The sequence below is a fragment of the Rhinolophus hipposideros genome (genome assembly GCF_964194185.1).
Source record: "Rhinolophus hipposideros genome assembly, chromosome: 19".
In the NCBI taxonomy this organism is placed as follows: Eukaryota; Metazoa; Chordata; class Mammalia; order Chiroptera; family Rhinolophidae; genus Rhinolophus; species Rhinolophus hipposideros.
Genome location: NC_138065.1, coordinates 6,063,918 through 6,089,228, shown reverse-complemented (window position 1 = coordinate 6,089,228; position 25,311 = coordinate 6,063,918). Strand labels below are relative to the sequence as shown.

The following is a 25,311-nucleotide window of genomic DNA, read 5'->3' as shown; positions in this document are numbered from 1 at the left end:
TGAAGAGGAGCAAGCTATTCTAAGAAACAGCATATCCATTAACGACCCCGGAAGAAATGAAATTCAAGAAAGAGCGCAGGAACAAAAACAGAAGGCACTCTGCGGGCAGACAAGGGCAAAGACAGCCCTGGCTTTTCCTGATGATCAATGGAACTTTACCAATTAGTGGTGCTTACCAATTCTTCCTTTGTATTGTGATTCTATGTCTCATTCCCGACAAGAAACCCTTGGCGCTCAACGTGTGTTTCAGGGACTGATAGCATAGGCATCACCCGGGAACTTGTTAGAAGTGCAGAACCTGGCCCCATCCTACAGACTAAGAATCTGCACTTTGACAAGGTATTCAGAGGAAGATGTGTACATGTTAAAGTATAAGAAGGACACTGGCAGAGAGAACTCCACTGGATTCCTCTTGGTGTTCTGCATGCACCTTGTACAGAGTGAACTTTAATACACATTTGCGGACTGAAGGGTGCGTGAATACTATTTATTATATTTCTCACAAAATGCCACTTAGGCTTAAACACAGCCAGTGAGGGAGAACTCCAACTCATCAAAGCCACCCTTTCGGAATGAGCCACTCTATTTATTGAAAAGTTCATTATTATATTAAGTTGAAAACCCACCCACTTAAGTCCAACAAATCCACTCCTCCCCCTTTGATCTGTGCTCAGCCCCAAATAAACTGTTGTTTTCTGGCTCTTAACCAAAGACAGTTTGTAGACAAAAAAAACCAGAATCTTGACTGCCTGCTTACTTCCTTTTGGTTACCTCCCTGCCCTCCCCAATTCCTGTCACTCTTTCCATAGGACTCTGAAACAAGGCCCTTGAAGGAATAACACATTAAACCTTAACTAGTGTACTATTCAGCTTTCTAACTCCAGGTTGGTCTCTCTCAGCCAAATAATACGTCTCTGGTACATATTTCCTTATAGTTGTCAAATCATCAGAGAAGAAGCATACACAATATATATTAGCCAACGGAAAACTTGTTAGGAAGAGAAACTGTTTTTGTAAAGCTAAATAGAAATGATTTTTGGATTATCTGCTTTTGGGGTGTAAAACAAAAACTTTCATGGCCAATAGCTTTTCTGAAAGAAAGGGTTTATTGAGCCAGATGCCAGCGAGAAAAGGACGGGGTCCTGGGGCGCGCCATCTGCACCACCAGCAGCGGCAGGGCTACACACTCCTGGTATTGACGGGCTTCTTCATATCTCAGGTTTGGAGAAGAAAGATGAAAGTTGTTTTGAAAGAATTTGCACTGGCTATGGATAAAGGGCGTGGGAAAAAGTGAAGAGGAGCTAGTTCTGGAATAGGTGCATAGTCTGTAAGGAAGAAGCGTTTGTTATTGAGGACCAGTTGTCGGCAACAGTATGGAAAGGTCATGTGTAGCAAGATAATGGAGGCACTGGTGGTCCCTTGTGCTGTTGGCAGGCTACTGACTCTTCTCTTTAGATAACTGTGTAATAGCTACCTGGAAGTTAACTCAGAGTTGTAACATCATTCAGGAATGTAAGCAAGTCTTTCGATGATTTTCCACGCAGGCATTAACTGATTAACCTCTCTTGTCTCTTTCATCTACTCTTCCGCCTGTATAATTTAATTTAGGACTTCTCAGAGTGTTCTTTTTCTACTCGGGGGATTGTCGATGACACTGTTGTACTCTAATAGAACTTGTCAGTCCGCAGTAAACTCTGCATGTTGCATGTTCAGACATAGGACACAAGTAATTTGATTCTGTAGGAAGGATTAAATGCTTCTCCTTACTACCTACCAAGTTTTTGGGTTTTTCCTTAAATAGGAGTGATTAGGCAAAGAAGCAAGATCTCTTAACCAATGACGTATAATGGTTTCCTTTGCCGTGCAGAAGCTTTTTAGTTTGATGTAGTCCCACTTGTTTATTTTTGCTTTTCTTGGCCATTACTTTTGGTGCCAAATCCAAAAAATCATCACCAAGACCGATGTCAAGGAATTTATCCCCAATGTTTTCTTCTAGGAGTTTTATGCATTCAGGTCTTGGGTTCAAGTTTTTAATCCATTTCGAATGAAAAGCTGCGATTTCATTGTAGGGAAAAGAGAAAAGGCGATTAATGCTTTGGAAACAGAAATAAAAGTAGATTTCTGGGCAATGTGAAACTGAGAGTTGTCCTGGAGGCATCTCTCGATCCAGCTCCCCAAAGAAAACCGGGGCAACGGCACTGAAACTGCTAAAAATAGGTTATTATGATGGCAAAGAAAACAACAGCGAGCATGAACCAGACCATCGTTAATGCTGAAGTCATGGAACCACTGCTTTCAACTTGTCTGGTCATCATAGGCTTCCTGACACGCTCGTCTATGGTGAGGATGGCTTTTCGGGCTCCATCCCACTTTCCCGGGCCCTGTAGACGATACTGGATTGGAGTATAGGGTCCCAATAGTAACTGTAATGCCAGCTTGGGGTCGGTGAAGGCCAGAGACAAAAGGTTGGGCCCAACGCCCAACAGGTCAGCAAGTTCCACTGTGGTATCTATAAAGTCTGTCTGAATGGTGTGGCGTTGGCTCTCCAAATACCTGAAACAGACAAGACAGAAGCTGGGGTTGTCAACAGTGAGACAGTCAGTCAATCAATCAATCAATCTAACAGTGCTTTCTGAGTACATGTTATTGGATCTATATTAGACTAGGAGCCCGTGGACAATAGAGAAGAAAAATAAGACTTTGTCCTTTACGACTTTGTAATCTATTGCAGGAGATATGATAGATACACATGAAACAGAAGAATATACGACTTTTGGCAAGTCATGTGGTTTCAGACTGCTAAATAGAAAGGTAGAAGAGGGTAGTTAAAACAGAGCTATACTAAGTCCTTGAAGGATATGGAAGATATGTATAAGCTGAGAACAAAGATGAAAGTGTCACAAGTCAGGGGACCATCAGAGTGAAGGAATAAGATAGGAATGAGCGTAGAATGTGCGTATAGAATATCTGTAGGCACCACGTACAGGAGCGGAGGCGAGTTGTGGAAAACAAGGATACGTACAGAGACGCAAAGATAGCAGACCCAGATCCAGAGGACTCGGATGTTATCAGAAAGAGAATCCACCACAAAAATTCTCAAGTTGGGGACCCTCAATTGTTTTATGAGGGCAGTGGTGGTGGGGTCCACAGTGCAGGACTTCCCAATGTTAACTTCAAATATGGAAGGGAGGGGGGAAAAAGACTTACCCCCCTCCCAATGGAGCCATATGGAATGACTGATTAAGTATAGATCTGAAGAGCTAAGAGGGCTTTTAGAGAAAAAGTGTGATAATAGCAATACCTGTGTGGAAGGAATGGGATTTAGAAAGCTACCTGATAACTTCCTCTTTTTCCTTTCTATTCTGAAAAGGAAAGAAAGAATAGTTGGACAGAAAGGTAGTAAGAGAAAAGCCAGGTCAAGCTAATTGAAATTAAAAGAGCTCTAGGATTAGAGAATCCAAAACAAGGAGAGGAAAAAGTGACTATAAATTTGAGGTAGAATAGGTGAAATGGAACTGAAAGATGGTCAAATAGGAATTTATTGAAATGGAACTAAAGTTTAGAAGAAAGAAGATAGGACAGAATTTGAGAGCTCTCCCTTGTGGATGTGAGGCCGGCCCAAAGGTCGGTAGGCATGCAGTTACCCTGCAGTCCTGGGTGAAATACTGTCCTCGTCGTGAAGGTTTCACAGAGATTCAATAAACTCACACGTACACAACGTTATGTGTATGTACATAGTTAACCCTCCATAAAGGTTAAATTATACCCTTAGGCACAGCTCAGTCTGAAGGTGGGTAGACAAACGTCTAAAGAGACGGAAAGTTGACACAGGGTATTTCAGTGCCAGAAAAGCAAAAAAAGAAAGCACTCCAGAAGAGAGTGGTTGCAGGAGCAAGGACGAAAGTTACAATGCAGGGAGCTTAGGAGGGAGAAAAGGCTGAGAATTTAGAGCATATCACGTAGAATACGGATGCAGAAGTTCGGCAGTGGAATAAGGAAAAACAAGGAGCGCACCTGGCAAGGGTATCAGGGTGGAATAAAAACGCTCTCCTGCTCCGAGGCAGGGGACAGTTACGCCAGTACAATCAATTGAAGAAAACCACCTCTCTGGACCTTCAATAATCCTGCCTCTGACATTCCCACAAAGGTTTAGTCACCTGCCATTAGCTCCCACTTTGTCTAAAGAAAAGTCACCCAGTGAATAAGCTCAGTTCTGAAGTTCAGATGCTAAATGACTGTTGACCCAAGCACTAAGCAATCGGCAACGTACCACCTTCCGTTATCACAGGCTGTTCATACATGAGCCACTGTGACATGAGTATGCTGTCCCCTGGCGAGGCCTGCCCTTGGCCTCTGCAGATTTGTAAATCTTGTGGTTTGGAATTCGACCATATCTGTGCTCAGTAGTTCATTGCTGCTCTTCCTTCTTGTGGCAGCTCTACTAGCACTTGAAGCAATCCTTGCCAAAACAATATACCTGATTTTCTCCCCATGTGCGTTTTCCTACTTGACTCTTCTTTCAGGCCCTAAACATAGGATTTTAAACACTTTTCTTCAGCTTGTCTCTTCTTTCTCACCCATAACAAACCTCTCAGTGCTATTTCTCCATTCTCTTGTCACAAATTATTATTTCTTTTTTCTTCAGAATATAACCTAAACCTGAAAACTAACATGAGAAAGAGAAATACAGTACACTATTGCTTTTATTAAGAACTAAGTGAGTAGAGAAACTAAGCACCTACTTTCCTGGGAGAATTTCTTACCTTTTGTCAATTTTCTCTTGAGCCTTAGTTATATCTCTTATCATTTCACTTTGTGAGGGTAATGTCTTCAGCCCTGAAGAGAAAAACCAAACATTTAAGTGTGAGGTTACCTCCACAGGAACTAGAATTCTGTTAACAAGTACTATGTTCTGGAGAATTCAAAGAATTCCTTAAAAGTCAGTAAGCGTGAACTGCAGGCTGTTGTTGAACAAGGAAGAGTTAAATAAAGTTCAGAGGTTTCCCAAGGGTTCTAACAAGGTGGGAAAGGTGAGCCTGAATTAGAATTCCATGGAAGTGGGTCCAAGTAGGTGTTTCAGTCTGCTCTCAGGCCTAAGGCAGGTGTACTTAGGTAATCCTGACATTCTTCACTCCTGACTTGTCCCACCACGTTTTGTGTAAAGTTAATGTTCCAAGGGAAAGGAGACGTGGCTGCCATTCAGCTGTTCAGCCTTTCCACATACCTGGAAGTTGGCTAACGTCGTTCAGAAGGTCAGATCCTCAGACAAGTATCTGCTGTAGAGTTTCTATCTTCATTTACCTCCAAAGCTAAACTAGCATTTGTTTGAATAGATACTTATTAGAGTCCTTCCATGTGCTAGGCATGGGGCTGGGCTTGGACTACAAAGGCTAATAAACACAATTCTTTATATAAAGAGCTCTCGATATACTACTAAGGGAGGGAGGAAATATGCATTTTTCCCTGTACAAATAAGTAGTAAAGGGGTAGTATATGAAGCAGAGAGAGCAGCAGAAGTACAGGGTACCAGAGTACTGGCTGTGTTTGCTGCTCAGTGGGTTTGTCATCAGGGCATTTAGAACCATATAAGACGTATGGTTAAGACTCACGAATGATGGGCCTGCCAAAGCAGGCTGCATCCAGTTCGTGCAGGAACGTGAATGCCATGCTAAGACATAATGTTTTCTTAGGAATCAGGGAGCTGATATAATTTCATATGATTTTCAAGGAAAGAAAATTGGTGAATGAAAGTACAACACTCGCAAGGGCTTTTGAGAGGTCTACAAAAGAAGTAAGACAAAGAAAACTAGATTTCAGTCAAGGCACGGAAGGGGGTTCGGTGTCTAGAAAACGGTGCAATATCTCCTTGACAAGAGCACAGTAATTCTAGAGAGCAGAGGGGGAAGGAAAATAGGGAAAGGACAGGCCAGGCAAGAGGCCAGGCTGAGGTGGGCAGCCATGAAAGAACGGGAAAAACAGATCCCGAGAGTTTAAATGGGTACAGTGAAGGCAGAATTCAGGGATGAGAATGGCAGGAATTTGGTAGGTGGACAGGAGGGCTGTGGGAGAACTGAAAACTCAGGGTTCCTGTCAGAAGTTTGATAAAACTATAGGGATTCCTCCCTTCCAGGTCTTAGAAGAAAGCTGGAGGAATTAGCACCAGGCCTCTGTGAGCATAGGAAGCTGGGCTTTTGGTGCATTTCCCCTAAGATCCCCTCATCCCATAGCTGTAATGCAGAGTCCTCCCATTTTCCCTGTTCTTCTCAACAGTTCACTTGGTCCTGGAAGAGTCGTAGTTATTTAATGTAAGCTAAGACGCTCTGGCAGATTTAATGTGACTCTTTCCTCTTACTCAATTGACCAAATTAAAAGATCCATTTAATATGACTGGAATTAAGCCAGCTTCATGGGTCACTTGCATTTGGTCCTGGTCCAGGGCTCTCGAGTAGTATGTGATCTACTGTCTAGAACTGAAAGGAATTAACAAATGATAGGACTTTGGGGAAATTGGAAAGGTTTTTGATTTATCAATGCTAACTCCATTGCTCCTTTTTTTTCTCTGCTACCATGAAGGTCTTCTCTAGGGAAGAGGAAGCTGTAATTCCAACCAGAACTCAGAATAGTTTTAATTAAACATTACTAATGGTCGCAAATTCTATTATAACGACCATAGAATCAAACAATTTCTTTGTTAGAAGGAACCTTAAAGCTCATCTGATTTCTCCGTACTGAGGTTTGAATCTACTCCATGTTGGCTCGGTCAAATGGCTATCAAGCCATTTTCATTCTATTCCTATTCTGTTTGGATTCCTCACCATTTACTAAGCAGTCCATTCCATCTAGAAATGGAACCGGCAGATAGGAAAAAAAAATATTTGTTTGTTTTTAATGATATTGTACAATCCTCAACATTTCACTCCTTGGTCCTTGTTCAACTCTTTGAAGAGATACTGAGCAAATAGAATCCTTTGGTACGGGACACCTCTTCAGATATTTGAACCCTCCTATCTCTCCCTTCTTCAGTTATACTAAAAATGGCACATTTTCAAATTCCTTAACCATTCTTGTCTCTCCTTTTACTGCATTCCACTTTCACTTCTAAAACAGGTCTTTGGGTGTGCTCTGACCTGTTTAGAGAACAATTTTACATTGTAGGACATTATAATTTTTTAATGATGATAGATACAATTAAGCCGTTTGAAAACCATATCATTCTGCTGACTCACTATGAGCCCTCTATTCCAAACCCTAAAGTTTTTCCTCATGTTGTAGCCAAAACTGAAAGAGGGGACATAAAGTGGGGAAAGTGAGAATTGGAGAAGTTGAATTTTCTACATTGTGGATGAGTCTTTAACCAGGTCTTAATTTGGGGACTGAAATCCAATCACACCTTATCTATATTTGACTTTGTCTATAATGAAAGAAGACAAACTTCTCTTGCCTCATAAATATATCCCAGTTGTCTAAAATCTAGGTGAGTGGATTCTGATCTAGATTATACGTTGGAATGACCTGGGAAACATTTTCTCAAGGATCTTATGTCTGCCCCACCCCAGATTTAATAAATAGACACTGTGAGGCAAAGCATGCCTATTTTGGGAAAATTTTCCAGGAAATTCTAATACACATCCATGGTTATAAACTACTATTTTATATTCAGTCAAAAATTAATTTTTGAGCACTAATTTTATGTCAGGCATGTTACAACCGTACATACTGTTTGAACAATTTAAAGACAAGAACTTCAACATACTACCAAGGTATTAAGTATTCAACTCGTATGGTCACTTACCTTTGAATACTTGCGTGACCCAGCGTCCTTGGAGCTCTGAAATGGGCATAGTGGCACCCAAGGGCTGGACTAAGCCTATGATTGCAAGAGTTGGCTTTTCCAGGTTAGGAGGGAAGACCTTTTTATATAGGGATACCTTGTTTTTGACTACTTTGACAGAATCTTCAAGAAAAGGAAAAGCAAAGGTATAGCCTGTTGCGAAGATAACAGCATCAATGTCATCCTCTCTGGAGCCATCTTCAAATATGGCGGCTGTCTCTGTGAATTCCTTCACATTTCCTTTCACCTTCACCATGCCAGAAATTATACGATTTGGCAGGTCATCATTGATTGTTGGATGCTGACTCAGGGCTCTGTGATGGTGATAAAGACCAAAAGAAGGAGAAATGAGAGAGAACATTGGGGAGTCAAGGAGCAGGGGTACGGAAGGAGAGAGAAATCAGTAACACATAAGTAAAATTCTACTTTGATGGAGGTGGTAAACAATATGCTAATGGTCTCCCTCTTGGCTATCCCTGAAATCTGGGAAAAGTCTAATGTATATTGGCACAGTTCAGGATCTCAGAGCAGAAGTTGGACCCTAGATGACTTTGAGATGGAAAGTGTTGGAGAAGGGTAGGAAGAATGGTCTGATTTGGAGAGTGCATGTGTGATTTCTCAAACCATAATAATGTGCCCAAGCCACAAAACTGTTAGTTTTACAGATGGCCACCAAGTCTTTTCCCATTCTCCTCTTAACATCCCAGAACAGTTTTAAGTATTCTCTATCTCACCCAGACTATTGCAGTTGTCTTTAGGGCCTCGTACTCCATCCCCCTTCAATCTTCTTCATCATTTTTGGAGTGGTTATTCCAAATTGTATTTATTATTATGTCACTCACTTGCTTAAAATCTTCCAATGGCTCGGGACTGTCTTTGTTTCAGACTTTTATATTAGCAGAGCGTACACAGGTGTTCACGTACCTGCCCAGGGAGCCTGGGGATATACTCAGTCACTCTTCTATCATTGCCATATAGTCCAGCCAAATCAGACGACATGCAGGTCCCACAGCATATTTTTTGCTATCCCAAGATCTTGTACTTATAATGCTCCTTTCTAACCCTATTTGTTTGACTATCTCTTGTTATTCCATGAAGCCTCAATTTAGTTTGTAATCACCAAAATTGTAGATGCTACAGTTTCCGTAATTGGGTGAAATAAATGGTTGAAAGCTTGTTGGGGAACACAGCCTCAAAGTATCACCCCATTGATTAATTTCAAAGGAATAAAATACCTTTACCAAGGAGAAGCCTGGTAGATACCACCTTTTCTAATGATCAAATCTAACCTCATTCACGTGCATTCAGCTAGCATGTGGCTCCCGATGTACCGAGAAGACACAACCTATAAGTATTTGGGCTAGAAATTTTCCTCTAAACATAATAAAGGAAGAATAACTATGCAAGTGCAAATTTAGAGAATTTCTGTAAAACAATGGCTTGGATTTTTTAAAAGTGAAGAATTATTTTAGAACACAAGAAAGAAGCATGGCAATTAAATGCAATGCTGAAATACCTGACAGGATCCTGGCTTTAAAAAATAAAAAAGCTGAGCAGCTGATGGCTCAGTTGGTTAGAGCATGAGCTGTATACAATAGGGTTGCTGGATGTATTCTCACATGGGCTAGTGAGCTGTGCCCTCTACAACTAGATTGAAGGACAATGACTTGGAGCTGATGGGCCCTGGAGAAACCCACTATTTCCCAATATTCTCCAATAAAAAAATAAATAGAAAAGCTATGAAGATATATTATTGGGGCAATTTGGGAAATTTGAATATGTGACATATTAGATAATGGTAGTTTATCAATATTAAATTTCCCAAGTGTGATAATTGTGTTATGTTTATATAGGAGACTACCCTTTTTTTTATGCAATATATGCTGAATATTTTAGGGTAAAATGTCTTAATGATTGCAACTTAATGGTTCAGAAAAAAAATATGTATGTATGCATGAATTGATATAGTATGTATGGTACATACGTATGGATCTATCTTTACAGAGAGGGAGAAAGAAGAAGCAAATAAGGCAAACTGTTAATAGGTGACTCTAAATGAAGAGTATATGGGTGCTCATTGTATTTACTATTTTGTATTAAGTAAATCTGAACATTTTTAAAAGTTGGAAGGAAACAGGCACTTATGTTCAGCCTCTAGAAATGCTTTCACAGTCTACTTCCTTGGCTGTGTGAGGACTCCCACCCTTCATACTCGTAGAACATGCCATGCATTTCTCTGTCTTATTCCGTTATCTCTCTTCTCATTAGAGTTTTTAAGGTAAAATCTATTTCATGACTCTGCCATGATTTCTTATGTGCTCTCGGGCAAATTAGTTTCCCTAAGTGTCAATTTTTATATCTGTAAAATGGAGATAAGACAGCAACCTATAGGGAGGGCTGTAGTGAGCATTAAATGAGATGATGCCTGTAACCATTTAGCACCAGGCTTGTCTTCCATGAAGTCCTCAGATAGGTGAGGTGTTATTATTTGTATTAATACTCCTAGAAGGTCTTTAATCTCTATATTCTCATGCCCTGTATAACGCTTGGCTCCTAGGAGGTGCTCAGTGTTGATGAATGGATGATGCACTGCCCTTTGCTACCATTTTATTGTTGTCACTGGGGGTCATGGAAAAGAACTGGTACCTGGGGAAATAATAAAATGGTTGATGCCAAGGTGAGTCCTAGACCGAGGATTACAGACCAGTAGATCTTGAGCTTCTGTGGGGACAAGGTAGAAATCTGATCTCACATTCTGTGGATTTTCTTAATGCATGTGTAGAGGTAGCTCCACTATTAGCCTATGTGAACAATCCGTATTTTTGTGTCCTGGCCATTACTGCCCCACTCCCATCCTGGAAACGTACCTGTGTTTAGGCTTTAGGCCATACATTTCGTGGTTAAACCTTTGGTTCATCTTTCTTTCCAAGTATATGTTTAATAATGATTCACCAACTATCTTCTTCAGAAAATGATTAAGTCGAGAGAAGGACAACACATCAAAGGGATATCCATGGTCTCCTACACGATTCATGATCCAAGACCCTCTCCTGGTGCTGAGGAAAACCTGGGGCATTAGAAAAAATGGTTTGCTTTTACCACACTCTGGCTCATCATCCTGTAAAACTACCCCATTTTCTTCAAGATTAAGTTTAAATTCATTAGTCTGGCTTTTGGACCTCACACAATCTTTTTTGTTTCCTGCCATTTTCCTTCTTAAACAGTCAGGTTACAGTTAAATTGGTGTGTTCACTGACCAAAAATATGTCTTGTTCTGAACCACCACTGCCTTTCTGTTTGATGTCATTATACCTCCCTGAAAAGCACCCCCATCCTCTTATTTCTCCAAAGCCTATTCAGTTTTAAGATCCAGATCAAGTTTGGCTCTTCCATGAAGACACCACAGACTATTCTGGCTGACAGTCTTTCTCTCCATCCTCTGAAATTCTCTAGTACTTTCCCCCGTCCAACTCATTTAAAATCATGAAATGATAAAACCAAAAGCAATGGAATAGCTTTTAATTCAAAACCCTCAGTCTTTTTTGCCTTTGACATTGTTTGAATTACTACCCCCAAAACCTGTTATTATCATTTATATTGATAGTAAACTTTTTATTTTCTTTCAACTGTAATATGTAAGTGTGCTTAATTATCGTAGCACCTAATGGCACCATTGGTGAGAACATAGGCCTGAAGTTAAACGCTCTTATTTTCAGTCCCTCCAGATATGTTCGCTCTGGTGTGGAAGGAGAACACACACATCTTTTAATCTCCCCAGGACGGCATCACCACACCTCCATTTATTGACAATCGTGACCTGTACATCACTACGCCAGGTACTTTGTCTGCACCTTATTTAATCACCACAACAACCTCTTGTGGTCGGTATTATGATCCCCATTTCATGGGCGAGAGGCGTGAAGACGGTGCCTAAGTGGCCTCAGGTCATACAGCTAGTAAGTGGCAGAGCTGAATTTCCAACCCAGGTCTGACTGACTCCACAGCCTGTATCTAAGAAATGTTTCATTGATTATTTAGTGGAAAAACTGAAGATTGCTAGTATGATAACAGGAAATTGGACAGTCTTTTGATGTCCTCTGCTGCAAAGCCCATGTTCAGAGCTGATCAAAGTTTGACCTTGAATTACCTGGCAGAGCATACTTTCTCTACATTATAGAACTCTCTAGAGAGAGATGTGAGTTGTAATAGTATATATATACATTGCCTTATGGCCATTTGTCTCAGCTGTAAGAAAACGGTAATCTGTCCACAGAGGGATAATCATGAACTTCACACATATTCTCACCGATGGTGCCCTTAACGCTCTCATGATGAAGCACTTTTAGATGTCACTGTGGAAAGAGCATGCATGGTCTTAGGAATGAAATGGTTTTGTGTGCAATCTGTACCACTTTTGTAAGTATATGAGGAATGTCAATGCTCAGAGCCCCAATACAAGGTTTCCTATGTATAAAAAGTGACAGTGATTGCATACATCACAGGCTGTTATGAGAAATAGGGTTTTTGTAAAGGGTAAGGCGTACTCCTGTAATAAACTCTCAGTACATGCTTAAGGGCTATCCTCATACTTCTTAGTTCAGTTTTCCACCTGTACCTTCCTTTAAGCAAACAGCATATTTACAAATTTGGATTTCTAAGAAACAATGTAAGGAAAATTGTTTTACAAGAAAGTGATGTTTTCTCTTCACAAAAGCATTATAGAGCAAGAATTCTCATACCAAAATGTCCTTCACATCCAAATTTACAGGTTCATTTAAGTGTTTGATTTACAAACAGCTTGTCATGCCTACAATTTAATACGTGAAGTCTGAACCCAGCAGTGGAGTTTCTTTCACTTGCCTTAGTAGTGACACTATTTTCCCTGCTATGGGGACATCATTTTGCCATGCGTTTTCCCAGGCTTTCTCAGACACAACCACCTTATCCCCACACACTCTGGATGCTTTATTGTCTGGCAATCTACATTTCCTCGGTGCACATAAGGCCCAGCTCCCTTTTGACTGAATGTTTGACAAGCCAGTGACATTAAAGACGATTCCTGCCTTGTGTCCCCACCGCCAACCTGGCACATTCGTTTTATCCTAACACCCGCAACTCGTTTTTATTCTTTCTTGTTTCTAAAGCTATTTGCTGATACATCCTTGTTGAATTAATTCACGGCATAACATATGAAATCGCTTTTGTGGGGCTAGAGTACTGAGAAGAACTGTTATTGAATGGACTTTCTGGGTAAAGGTCATTTAAGAAAATTGTGGCATTAGACTTCTATTAAAAAAATAATAATAATTTAAAACATATTTGTGGAGAAGGACAGGTTAATTAAAGTTACTGAAGAACGGCCAGGCATTTACCTGTTGATAATAAAGTTATGATTCAATAGCGAAATGAACAACAAAATATAAAAATGACTTGTTTTTCCTAGGGATTTATAATGAAGACACTTTCTTCCCAATTCAAAATCTATGATCAAAAACAAAACAAAACAAAAAACACCCAACCCTGAAGGACCTAGAAATTGCTTTGAGGATATATCATTCTGTGTTCCCTAGCTATATACGCAAAGCCTGGGGTGAGCTGCCTGCACGTGCCACACTGGGACACTTTCGTACTGACATGCATGTGGTCTTTGGATCGGTTACACTGCTGCTGTTCTCCTTTGGGGAGTGAAGAGGAAAATACCCCACCATCCTGAGTGCCAAGCTCAGTGACCCTGGGTGTTTCCATGAGAGCCTGGCACTCCTGCTGGCCAGCAGAATACCACACTTCTGAACACTGCATTAAACAAGCTCTCCCAGCAATTACTGGGTCTCCTTCAAAGCCGAGGCACACTCTGAAGGGACAGACGGCCGACTGGGATTATGAGCACCATCTGTGGTCATGACCTCATTCCTTAGGGTGAGGCAAACTGAATGATGGGAATCTAACTGGAAACTTTGGCTGCCAGTGAGGCAATGAAAGCAAGCCCTGCATTTGTCATCCGAGCTGACGAGCTATGTGCAGGGCTCCATACTCCCTCTTGGATCCATTTGCACCTTTCTCTGTGAAACAAAAGAAATACCAGGTTTCCCCAAAATAAGCCCGTTAAGATCGCCAGCCAGAGGGATACATTTAGTACGTTCTGACGATGTTCCAAAAGAAGATGACATGACTATTTGAATAAAAGTAGATCGTTGTATATGAAAAAATAAGGCATCCCCTTACAATAAGCCCTAATGGAGCAAAAATTAATATCAGACCCGGTCTTATTTTGGGGGAAACATGGTAATTTGCTGATTCAAACCTGCTTGGCTGTGTGGCTAATCTCCACGGCCAGGTCCCCTCCAGAGTTCCCAATGCCAAGTACAATGACTCTCTTTCCACTGAAACTCTCCGGATTCTTATAGTCTCGACTATGGAAGTACTGTCCTTTGAACTTCTCAATTCCTACAAGAGAAGGGAAAATAATCAGACGCCTTACCTGATACCGTTTGACAAATCATTTTCCATGGCAGTGTGTAGACTTTAAGCCTACACTCTCCACACATTCTCACTTTACTCAGCTGCACTCTTGCCTCTGGACATTTTTGCCTGTTTTCTTTTCCCATGGCCTCCGAGCAGAATCTTGTGGTTTCCTTTCCGAAAGTAGTCTCCTTCATTCAGGATCTGTTTGTATTCTGGACTGGTAGACCCAGAAATCCAAACTACTTTGGAAAACTTCCATTCTCTTTTGTCTTTTCATCCTCTTTAAATACCGACTCCCATTGCAATTGGAGTGTATGTTTTTATAAACTCTGGAGTGTACACAGAGTGTTGTTTGTTTTCTTTTCCAAAAGCACATCCAGGCCAAAGACCAATAAATTCTTTTCTCAAGCTTTAATTTCTTCCTATACACTCAATATTTCTGTTTGTTTCCTCGATTGCTGAAAAAAAGTCCTTGTCCAACCTAATATAGATCAACTCCATGTTCTTTTTTCCGATTGTTAGAAAAACTAAAGTGATTGTGAAAGTAGATACAGAGCCTTCTTAAGTTTCCTCTGCTCTCTAAAATTCCCATTATCTCTAGCTCCCAAAGGGCAGTAATACAGTTACCCCATCGTGTTGCTGGAGGATATGCAGAATCAGGATAAGTAATCACTCAGATGGAAATCCCCTCATTTCTCGGGAATCAGGTCACAGGCATGGTTCAAGGGTTTCCCTTCTCAGTAGGCTACTCACCAGGGAAGCTTTCCAAGGGTAAGTGAGCATTGGTGTGGTGGCCAGTGCAAACCATGACCCCATCGAAGACATTCACCTCCTTTTTCCCTTCAGATTCTGTGACCACCTCCCATTGGCCTGAAGTGGAGAAATCAGGCTGCTTCTTCACACTGCACACAGTGGTCTGAAAAGAAAAGCGATAGCCACAGGGGACTGTACCCGTGGCCTGTACAGTGGGCATCTTCCCCTACACCACTCTCCTTACAGAGCATTACACAAACTGCTGGTATCACATGATAAGGCTCACGCAGGGATATTTGATTTTCGTACTCCACACATAAGAACTTTTGGGGGGTTATGGTCAGAGTGAGGAAACTTCCATGAAACAGGCTAAATAAAACAGAGTTGGCAGGCTAACGTTGCACTCTCCTCTATTTCTAGAAATGTGCAAACTACTACGTCTGTTGGATGAGGCCCTAAGGCAATGTGACACTTACTAAAACTTGGGTTTCTGTGCTTCTGAGACACTAAGACACTCCATGCACTCAATGCCTTTTTCTCCCCTGACCCCCAAACATCATGAGACCCTCTGATGTCTTCTTACTCCCAAGTCCTGTTCTCGCTCTCTAGCCTTAAACATGTAGGTGAGCTATAGGGCTCCCTTTTCTAGTGGAGTAGAAAAGCATCTCAGTGTGTCATTTATTTTACGTAATATATTTTTTTTATGTAAATGAGCCTCCCTTCGGCTCTGATAAATGCCTCTTTTTCCAGTAACTATAAAGAAAGATGCTGTGAGATGGATAGTCAGTGGTATAATTTTTAACTTCAATTAAAAAATAAACAAACATGGGTTATTCTGACCAGCCTAAGGAAACATTCAGAACGGGTTCCTATGTGCTTCTCGGGTCTACGACCATAATGTCTTGTGGACAAACAGACACATCGCACCTGTGTACCCCAGTCAACCTGTGTTACTCTGAGTTCTTTTCATTCATGTTCTTGGCCTTTATACAGGCTGATGCCTCTGACTGGATCATCCCTTTATCCTCCTTTATCTGGCTGATTCCTACTGACCCTTCAACCTTTAGTTTAGATAGTACATCCTCTAAGAAAACTTCCCTGGTGCCTGATGCCTCACGCCCAGATGGCTTAAGCAGCCCTGCTCTGAGCTGCAGTCTAGAGAGCTCTATAGCATTTATCACCCTGTAACTCTTGTAAAACAAAGGTCAACCGAAACCTCCTTGAAAATGAAGTAGGGAGGCAAGAAGGGGGAGTGCACATGTCCCATGTCAACCATGAAGCACAGCAGGGAGAACTCTTTGGACCCGCCCTCCCACCTTCCTCTTCCCCTCCATAAAAACAGTCCTCTTTCCTTTGTTTTATGGGACTTGCATATGGCCTCCCATGGTCGCATGGGTTACAGTTCTTTGTTCCCGAATAAACCCATTTTGCTGGAGACTATCTGGCTGACGTTATCTAAGGTCAACACTCTTTATTTTTATCAAGCATAATAAAATTTACTTCACTTTTCTATCTCCTAACCTAGAGTATGAAATCAGTGACTTATTTATTTTTCGTCTTTTCATTGTTATTGTTTAAACAAGCGAAAGGAAGTACCACTAGGCTGCAAATGGCTTAATTTGGAAGTTGTCACTGGATATTACCATTTCATTCTTCTTGTTAAACAGAAAAGCCATGATTTAGCAGAATGATGGGAAAGAAGGAGGCTAGGGGAGGGGAATGGAATGAAGGTGGTCAAAAGGTAGAAACTTCTAGTTAAAAAATAACTAACGCCTGGGTGTAATGTACAATATGGTGACGATAGTTAACACTGTTGTGTGGCATATTTAAAAGTTGTTAAGAGAGTAAATCTTAAGAGTTCTTATCACTAGGAAAGAAAAGGTAGAAGATTTGGGCTTGTTGCCAGCTGTTAGAAATATATGTTCTTTTATGGCTGCGGCTGAAAATGATAGAAAAATCATGGAAGACTTTATAGCAGGAAGAAACCACTGAAGTGATGGAATACAATCATAGTTTTACAGGAAAGAAAATGAGGACACATCAAAGCTGAGGAACTTACTTGTCTAAGTCGCAAGATGTTAACAGGAGAACAAAGACTAGAATGCAAGTCTTTCTTCCCCAATTCAGTGTTCTTCCCTTTTCACCAGAGTTAACTTCTTTGCTTTCTCTATAACTACTCCATTGGGATGTTATGATCACATAAAATCATGTATTGAAAAACACTTTGGAAAATATAAAAGGGCCAAGAAATAGCGGACAAGTTGTGGAACCTGAAGTTCCCATGCCTGTCAGTTCCCTTGTCTAACTGGGATAACAGTTCCCCTCATTTGTTTTATTCCACTTAAATAGTATCACAAGGAGGCATTGGAAAGATTCTGGCAGGTGGTTTACTGGATCTGGGGCCAAAATATAAAAATGAGGACCTTTCCATGAATATTCTTCTGGCACAGAGGAGACAAAGTGTGGAGTCTTTGTCTGGATGGGACACAAACAGGTGCATATCAAAGCCATCTTTACATGTAACCACATTATTCATATACTTAACAGACAACTTGCAGCCCAAAGATACCTACAAAATCCCCTACCTTGAATCGAATATACTTTAGAAGGTCAAATTCTTTGGCATACATCCGGAAATACTCCAGCACTTGGGAGTTGTGCATGAAGTTAGGAAAATGAGCAGGGATGGGATAGTCGCTGAAGCACATCATCTCCTTTGAAGTGTTGATGATCACGGATTTGTAGATACTGGCCCTTCCTTCTTCAGGATTTTCCTGCGGTAAATTAGAAGCATTCATAGCAACTTGAGAATTAACTTCCTGGTTTACGAGCAGCCAATCAACATTTCAAAAAGTTTTCTGAAAGTAATGCTATTTAAAAAACTCCTATACGCACAGATGAGCGCGCGAGCACACACACACACCCTCCACATCTCCCAGTATTTGTGCTCTTGTGTATGTAGTCTTTCCACCTTGAATCTGAGTTGTCTTTATGACTAGCTTTTGACCAACAGCATACGGTTGGAAGGATACTGAATGGCTTCCAAGAGGACGTCGTAAGCAGTCTGGCAGCTTCTGCCTGGGGCTCTTAGAAAGCTGGCTCTGGTGGAAGTCAGCAGCCCCATAAGAAGTCCAGATACCCTGAGGCCGCTGTACTGCGAGGAAGCCCAAGGGAGCCCCTGAAGAGACTGTCTGGGATGGAGAGATGTGCAGCCAGCCCCAGAAATTCTAGTTGTCCCAGCTGCAGTTCTAAGCACGTGAGCAAAGAGAACACAGCAGATGTCCAGTTTCAGCTGTCACCAGATTGCAACAACGTGAGATTCCAAGGGAGAACTGCCAATCTAAGTAATAGGCTTAAATATTTTATATATTTCAAAGCCTAGGTAAGTTGCGAGGGTTTATATATACTTGTGAGATTGCTCTCTAGGAATCAATGTACTAACTTAGATTCTGTCTAGTAGGTGTTCCCATTTTACCTCGCTTTTACTAAACAAAGACTGTTACTCAGGTGTTAGCAAAAATGGGGTGAAATGGGAACTTATGCTGGAGAGAGTGTAATTTAGTACAATGTACTTTGCATACTTTCCAACATCAGTCTTACCTAACATTAGTGATGAGCTCAAGAATTGATTGAAATTAATATCTTGAGAACTTATATATACTGTAGTTCAACCTTATTCACTTTCAAAGGTTTCGGTCACCCACGGTCAACTTTGGTCTGAAAATCTTAAATGGAAAATTCCAGAAATAAACAATTCCTAAGTTTTAAATTGCGAACCATTCTGAGTAGCTGATGAAATCTGGTGCCCTCCCTCTCTGACCCGCCCATGATGTGAATCATCAATTTGTCTACTGTCTCCACGCTGTGTGCGCCACCTGCCCTTTAGTCACTTAGTAGCCATCTCAGTTATCAGATGGACTGTCATGGTATCACAGTCCTTGTGCTCAAGTGACCCTTACTTTACTTCATTACGGCCCCAAAGCGCAAGAGTAGTGGTACTGGCAATTTGGGTATGCCAAAGAGAAGCTGTGACGAGCTTCTATTCAGTGAAAAGTGAATCCATACAAAAAGATTGTGAGAGAGAAATCACGTTTGTATAACTTTTCTTACAGTCTAATATAATTGCTCTACTTTACTATTAGTTATTGTTGTTAATCACTTACTTTACCTAATTTATAAATTAAACTTTGTCATAGGTATGTATGTATAGAAAATAAATAGTACATATAGGGTTCGGTACTATTCATGGTTTCAGGCATCCACTGGGGACCTGGGACATCTCCACCACGGATAAAGGGGGATAATTATGACTAGAAAGTACTCGGCAATAACAAAAAGTGGACAGGTGATGAATTCTACTCCTGTTTGGCAGGTGGAATAGAGAAAGAGGAATAGAGATAAGAAAATGCAAGTGATGATATTTGAGAAGAAAAACATACATACTGAATCCCTGGGACCTGTCCCAAGAAAGAGAAAATGGAAGATCTGAATCCCTTGTGTCTTATTGGACACCTGGTTGCAATGGCGGAATTCCAAAGCACTTTGGATGGTCCTACATATGAAATCCCCAATAAATTACAGAAAAGTTAGGGGGTAGGATTGGGGAGAGTAGGTCTCCATATAACAAGCAAGGCTGTGGTAGAGAAGCCAATCTGAGATACAGGAAAGTCTTTAGGAAACCAGCTTCAGCATGGAAAATGTGTTTAATCAGCTACTGATGGATGTTTCTAGGTTCAGGCTGCACAACTGTGTGACTGTGGACTATGTGAGAATGAAGGTCTCTAGTTCCACAGCATTCTAAGTAGCCACTCAAGGCATTTTGCATCTCTAGGATTCATTTATAAAATATAAACATATTTAGTAACTAATATGTTCCAGGTATCACACTTGGCTCTAAAAATAGTGGTGTATGTGTGTGTGTATATGTAAAATATGTAATATATGTATATATTAAAATATATGTAAAATGTATATGCTAGGTATAATAGACACAGATGTGGCCTATCTTACCATAAGTCAGAGAGTTATTATGAAATTCAGCTTCTTTATATTCATGGTAGCAGTTTACAGGGTGTTGAAATTCTGACAAGAGGATAACCAGAAAAAACTCTTAAGTCTTTAACAGAGAACAATTGTAAATTGCTTTGGAGATAAAAGCAGAAATCTGGTAGGACAGTGGACCCTTGACTGATTTTGTGCTGAGTCAGCAGTTGCTATACCTGGCTAAGATGCTTACAAGAGACACCAGGTGTGTGGGCCCCACCCCAGGAATGCTGAGTGATAACTGCCATGTAGCACTTATTGTGCCCCTGGCACTGTGTTAATGATTGACACCATTATTCCTTCACTTAGTCCCCACAGAAACTCTATATAGCGGGTACTGTTATTATCTCCTAATGAAAGATGAGGAAACAGGTGCAGAGAGGTTGACTGATTTTCCCCAATATCACACTGCGAGGAGGGTGCAGACACAGGATTTCACCCCAGATTGTGCTCTTAACCTCTGCAGATTGTGCTCTTAACCTTTGGAGCTGCAGCTCCAAAGCATAATTTCCTATTGATTATTAACCACTAACAGCCCTTTCAGCCCGTGCCCGAGACTGATTATGACAGAGCCAAGGGGTGGTGTGGTCTTCTAAGGGGTATCCATTCTAGATCTGAGCAAGGACTCGTATCAAACAGAGTTAGTCCCCAAAGACAGAGCCAGATGCAAAAGGACTGTACTGCTGTTTACATAAGGAATGCTGTGAAGCCACTTCTAAGTAGCTGGTCAACACTGTGTTAGTTTTTATAAAACAGGAAACATGTCTGGACACAATGCCATTCTCTGGTTTGGAAAGTGAGCTTGTTTAAAAGCAAACGCAATGCATGTCACTTTGGAGATCAGGAAAGGTGGTTGTAATTCTATGGCATATAATAATCTTCACTTTCATTTAAGTGGATGATACCTTAACTGTTAGTAAGAAGTTATAGGGCTGGATGTGCATATTAAAGCAACTGGACTTTAAAATTGAACATACGCAAGGAGAAGAAAACCCCGTCACAGGTGCCCTCTGCCTACTTCTGAAGACGGACTTGAAACTGTTTTAATTTCTCAAGTGAAGCAAAAGTTCAAAGCAACAAAGGCAGCTGTGTTATAAATTGTGCCAAAGGACTGGGATTATTAGAGAATGATCTAAATTGAACCAGAATTTTTTTTTTAAAAAAAAGGAAAGAACAAGATTAGAGAAGATGGAACAGGGGGATTCCTGGAAGGAGTTGTAGTCAGGAAATCTAGTACACTTACCTGCCAATGCAGACCAGGAGCAACCACTCTACATTTTTAAATCACTTTACATTTTCTAATGTTTGTTACTGAGTTGCACTCCCCCCATCGTTACCCTCTTTTGGATAGCAAGAAAACTCTTTAAATGAAAACGATCTCTGTGCCATTCTCCTAAACATCAATAAAGGAAAAACAAATGACATCTGTGTCCCATCTTGCTGCCAGCCCAGGAAAAGAGGAACCTTCAGAGAGGTGACAGCTGCTGAGAAGAGGTCAGCAGGCTGACTTCTAGCAGATTTAATCACTGTCAAGGCCATCATATTTCCTGACACGAGATAAAATATCTCACGCACCTGCTTGCAGCGTGGGTCCCAAATATTGAAGAACCAGATTTACCTGGAACCTCCAGAGCCCCCCGATGTCATCAGTCCTTTCAAAGCAGACAGGCTCCAAGCCTTCTTCCAGGCAGCACTTGATGGATACCAGCCCGCTCACGCCTCCCCCAATCACGGCAATTCTTTTCTTGGTCATTGTCTCCAGGGATCTTCACAGGGCTGGGTCGAAGTAACTTGTCCTAAAGAAAAGATGACAAATGACAGAAAACCCACATCAGTTAACACCTTTCAAGGAAGACCTTGGCCATAGCATCCGAATAAATCTTGCAACAACAGGTGACTTTTGGAAAGCCAGAGTCTGCAGTCTTCTTAGCTGCAGGGAATTGCTTCCCATGGGATAGGGGAGCCCGGGCCTGCAAGATCCAGAGGCGCGCCCAGAGCTGAGAGCTCTGTGGTCAAACTGGATCTCACTGCCTTCCCTGCCTGCAGCTCCGGGCGGACCCCTCACCTGCGATCCGCAGGCTGCTGTGCACTGTTGGCCGTTTTCGATGAAATACAAAGCAGCAATGTCTAAACACAGCAACATCTAATGGGGAGGGGCTGGTCCCGCACCTCCTCTTTCAGCCAACATCCCGCCCACTCAGCGGCACCCATTTCCTTCCTCAGCGGGAATTAATTGTGGGTGGAACCTGCTTTGGGTTGAAAAAAGTAATCTTACAACCTCTGGTTTTCAGTTGCAGTTCTCTGCACACTCAACTGCTCACTCTGGGGAGGAGCTGCCTGTGACCCTGCTCCTTGGACCACATTCAACTTCCTGTTGTTTGCCTTAAAGTGACAAACTCCTGCTGAAGGGAAACTACCGCGTTTCCCCAAAAATAAGACCTAGCCGGGATCATCAGCTCTAATGCGTCTTTTGGAGCAAAAATTAATATAAGACCCGGTCTTATATTATACTGTATAAGTCTCAATCTTATATTGTTGTAAAATAAGTCGGGTCTTATATTATGCTATATAAGACTCGATCTTGTGTTGTAGTAAAATAAGACCGAGTCTTATATTAATTTTTGCTCCAAAAGACGAGGGACTTACAGTTTAATGGATACCAAAGCGCAGATAATTTCAATAAAATAAAAATACTTTTTTAAAAGCACTTTCTCTCATGCAGTTTCATGTGCAATTAAAAACTTAAAATAGCCACTTTTGAAATGTAACTTAAGTTTTTCAACTATAAAGTCACGCAGCAAAGGCCAATAGGATGGATACAGGATTTCACTCAGTGGGACAGAATCAGGGCTGATCTGACCCAGGAATCCGTTTTGACAGATGTCAGGGGTTGTTGGAGAGGTAGGTTGTGGCTGATGCCATCTGTCTTTGTTCCCTGAGTCAACTTTGCTCCAGATGGTTGCATGCCAATCATAGCAGCCCTGGGGTGTGACTTACTGGTTTTGCCCTAAAAGTAAAGAAGGGAAAGAAGGAGGAGGAACATAGGCTAGAATGGAGCTAATTAATTGATTTAGCAATATTTAATCAATTTATTCAGTAGTATGCAATAGCAAAAGACAAAGGCAATTCATAGAATGTGCTAATGACAGAAAGGAAAGGTGGTTAAGACTAAACTATATATATTGATAACAATGTCATGTCAAAGGAGTATATATACATATAAGTTTAAGAGATCCCAACATATGTTTACTGTTGACCAAAAATCACTTGGCTAAAGACACAAATAACATCAGTAAGGAGTATCCAAAAGCAGTAATAAGCTCTAGAGGATAGTAAGTATTACTAAGTAGATGTCAAAAGCTCACCAAACTGGGGGAGAACAGCACTGAAAAAGTCATAAATCAAGACCTTGCCAGAGCTGTAGCTGAGAGAAACTCAGGCGTCTCCCACAGCGCTGCTTGCTAGTTCCCAAGAATGCTGTGGTGTTGGCGTTGTTGTTGTTGTTGTTATTGTTGTTGTTGTTGTTAGAAGCCAAGGCGTCTTCTGATGCTATAAGCTGCAAGCTGTACATAAGTTTTCAAGGCATTAACAATCTGAAGAATGTTGCTGTTGTTGTCGTTGCTGTTGTTGTTTATAGAAGTTAGGATGTCTTCTGATACTGCAAGCTGCAAGTTACATACAAGTTCCCAAAGATGCTAGAATGATGACAATTCACCAACCAAAGAAGTCTCCACTGTCCATTGAGGTAAGTTCCGATCTCTTACTCTGAAGCAATCCAATCCTAAAAAGCAGTCCTGAAACAGCAAATCTTCTGAATAGCAATTTCTTGAAACAGCAATCCATCAATATCAATCCACCTGAGGTCTGTCTTATATATCTCTTTAGATGCACCCCAGAGCCAAGTTTTACGTTCTTGCCTCCCCCTCTCAAGGAATGGACAGTTCCAGGAGGGTCCGGCAGTTACTGATATGAATGCCGCCCATCTGGCTGAAGGGCCAGTTCATCTGGACAAGCAACATCTACTGTTCTTGCTTGAGACCATCAGCCCAAGGTCTTCCAAAGCCCGGCGCGTCGTGCCTGTCGTGTCGTTCTGATATAACTTAGGGACTTCTTTACTTCCTCTGCTGATGTGGGTGAAACAGACAGAACAGAGAGGAAATTCTCTCAACCCCTGATCAAGAATTTCTTTAACCCTAAGCTAACCGTCACCTCACAGCACAGACAGAATAGCAAACCTCATCTCATATCTTCCCTGCTCTGGAGAATGAGACCAAAGGGGGAATTTACTCAATCCCTGATCACTGCACAGAAAATCACCTCACACACAGGAACAGATAAAAGCTAATAGACTAAAGCTCACATCAACCAATGAAGGTAAATTTTCTTCAACATCTCCCCTAAAGTATCACTCATGGGTTAATAGTTAGTTCTCAAGGGCTTACATAATATGGTTCAAAAGCCTTGATGGGAATGGATACACAATCCTCTCAGCAACTCTATGAGGCAAATACTTATCATCATCCTCTTTTGCAAGTAAGTAGAAAGGCAGGGATACAAACGAGGCAGTGACTTCAAGCCTGGGCTTCCAATCACTGTCTCTACTGCTCCTTTATGAGGATGTTTTTACTTCTTATTTAGCCACAAGTTCTCCCCTTGTTTTCCATCTCTGTATTGCATCCCCCTTTTTGCCTAACTCCTGCCTATACAACACTTTGCTTGAACTTCTTTTAGCTGAGCTATAGCTTGCCTTATTTCAGCTACTTTGAAATGTGTTTAAAAATAGATCATTGGTTTTACATCATAAAAATGGCCATGTGAGGTAAGCCTCTTGAAATCTCCCCTGGAATATACAACAAATTGAAGTATTATAATTCTACAAAGGAATTCCTGTGCAGCAGACAGGCAAGACTAAGAGGTGAGCAACTGAAATCATCTAAAGGTGGGCAAATTGGGCAAGCGGGGGAGGAGGGAAGCAGGAAGTGCGGAGACGTGGGCCCTTGTAGGTGCTGGATGCAGACCGGAGCATACCAGAAAGAGAAGAAAGGGAGAAGAGAACAGAGAGTATATTCAAACGAATAGTCGAGGAGAACTTCCCAAACTTGTGGAAAGAACTGAATCCTTGAATACAAGAAGCAAATAGAACACCTAATTACCTATATCCCAACAGGCCTTCTTCTCCAAAGCACATTGTATTGAACCTGTCTAAAATTAACGACAAAGAA

General features: G+C 41.3%; 2 protein-coding genes across 4 annotated transcripts in view; both read right to left on the bottom strand.

Moving 5' to 3' along the window:
• Positions 1-460: 460 nt before the first annotated feature.
• On the bottom strand, positions 461-24,348 carry LOC308487831 (flavin-containing monooxygenase 5). Of its 3 annotated transcripts, none has more exons than XM_081026593.1 (9): positions 23,455-24,348; positions 21,708-21,885; positions 17,632-17,820; positions 15,047-15,209; positions 14,133-14,275; positions 10,699-10,898; positions 7,793-8,145; positions 4,764-4,836; positions 461-2,553 (listed from the first exon to the last, which is right to left on the bottom strand). In XM_081026593.1, exons 2-9 carry the CDS (start codon positions 21,840-21,842, stop codon positions 2,208-2,210), a joined length of 1,602 nt encoding a protein of 533 aa, XP_080882719.1. In that variant the 5' UTR covers positions 21,843-21,885; positions 23,455-24,348; the 3' UTR covers positions 461-2,207. The 3 variants fall into 3 exon arrangements, with proteins under 3 accessions (XP_080882719.1, XP_080882718.1, XP_080882717.1); XM_081026592.1 differs by lacking the exon at positions 23,455-24,348 and adding an exon at positions 22,368-22,419; XM_081026591.1 differs by lacking the exon at positions 23,455-24,348 and adding an exon at positions 22,155-22,413.
• Positions 1,092-25,311, bottom strand: part of LOC308487832 (flavin-containing monooxygenase 5-like) — a 52,501-nt gene continuing 28,281 nt past the window's right edge. Inside the window, exon 11 of the mRNA XM_081026594.1 lies at positions 1,092-1,156. The gene's annotated coding sequence lies outside the window, so the exon portion shown is untranslated. The remainder of the gene's footprint in view (positions 1,157-25,311) is intronic.

Coding starts and splice junctions, on each gene's coding strand:
- LOC308487831 (XM_081026593.1), bottom strand. CDS start 21,842: ATGACCAAGAAAAGAATTGCCGTGATTGGGGGAGGCGTGAGCGGGCTG. Junction 15,210..17,631: donor TAAAGTATATTCGATTCAAG/GTAGGGGATTTT, acceptor TTTTCTTTTCAG/ACCACTGTGTGCAGTGTGAA. Junction 2,554..4,763: donor CAAGAGAAAATTGACAAAAG/GTAAGAAATTCT, acceptor TGTCTGTTTCAG/GTATTTGGAGAGCCAACGCC.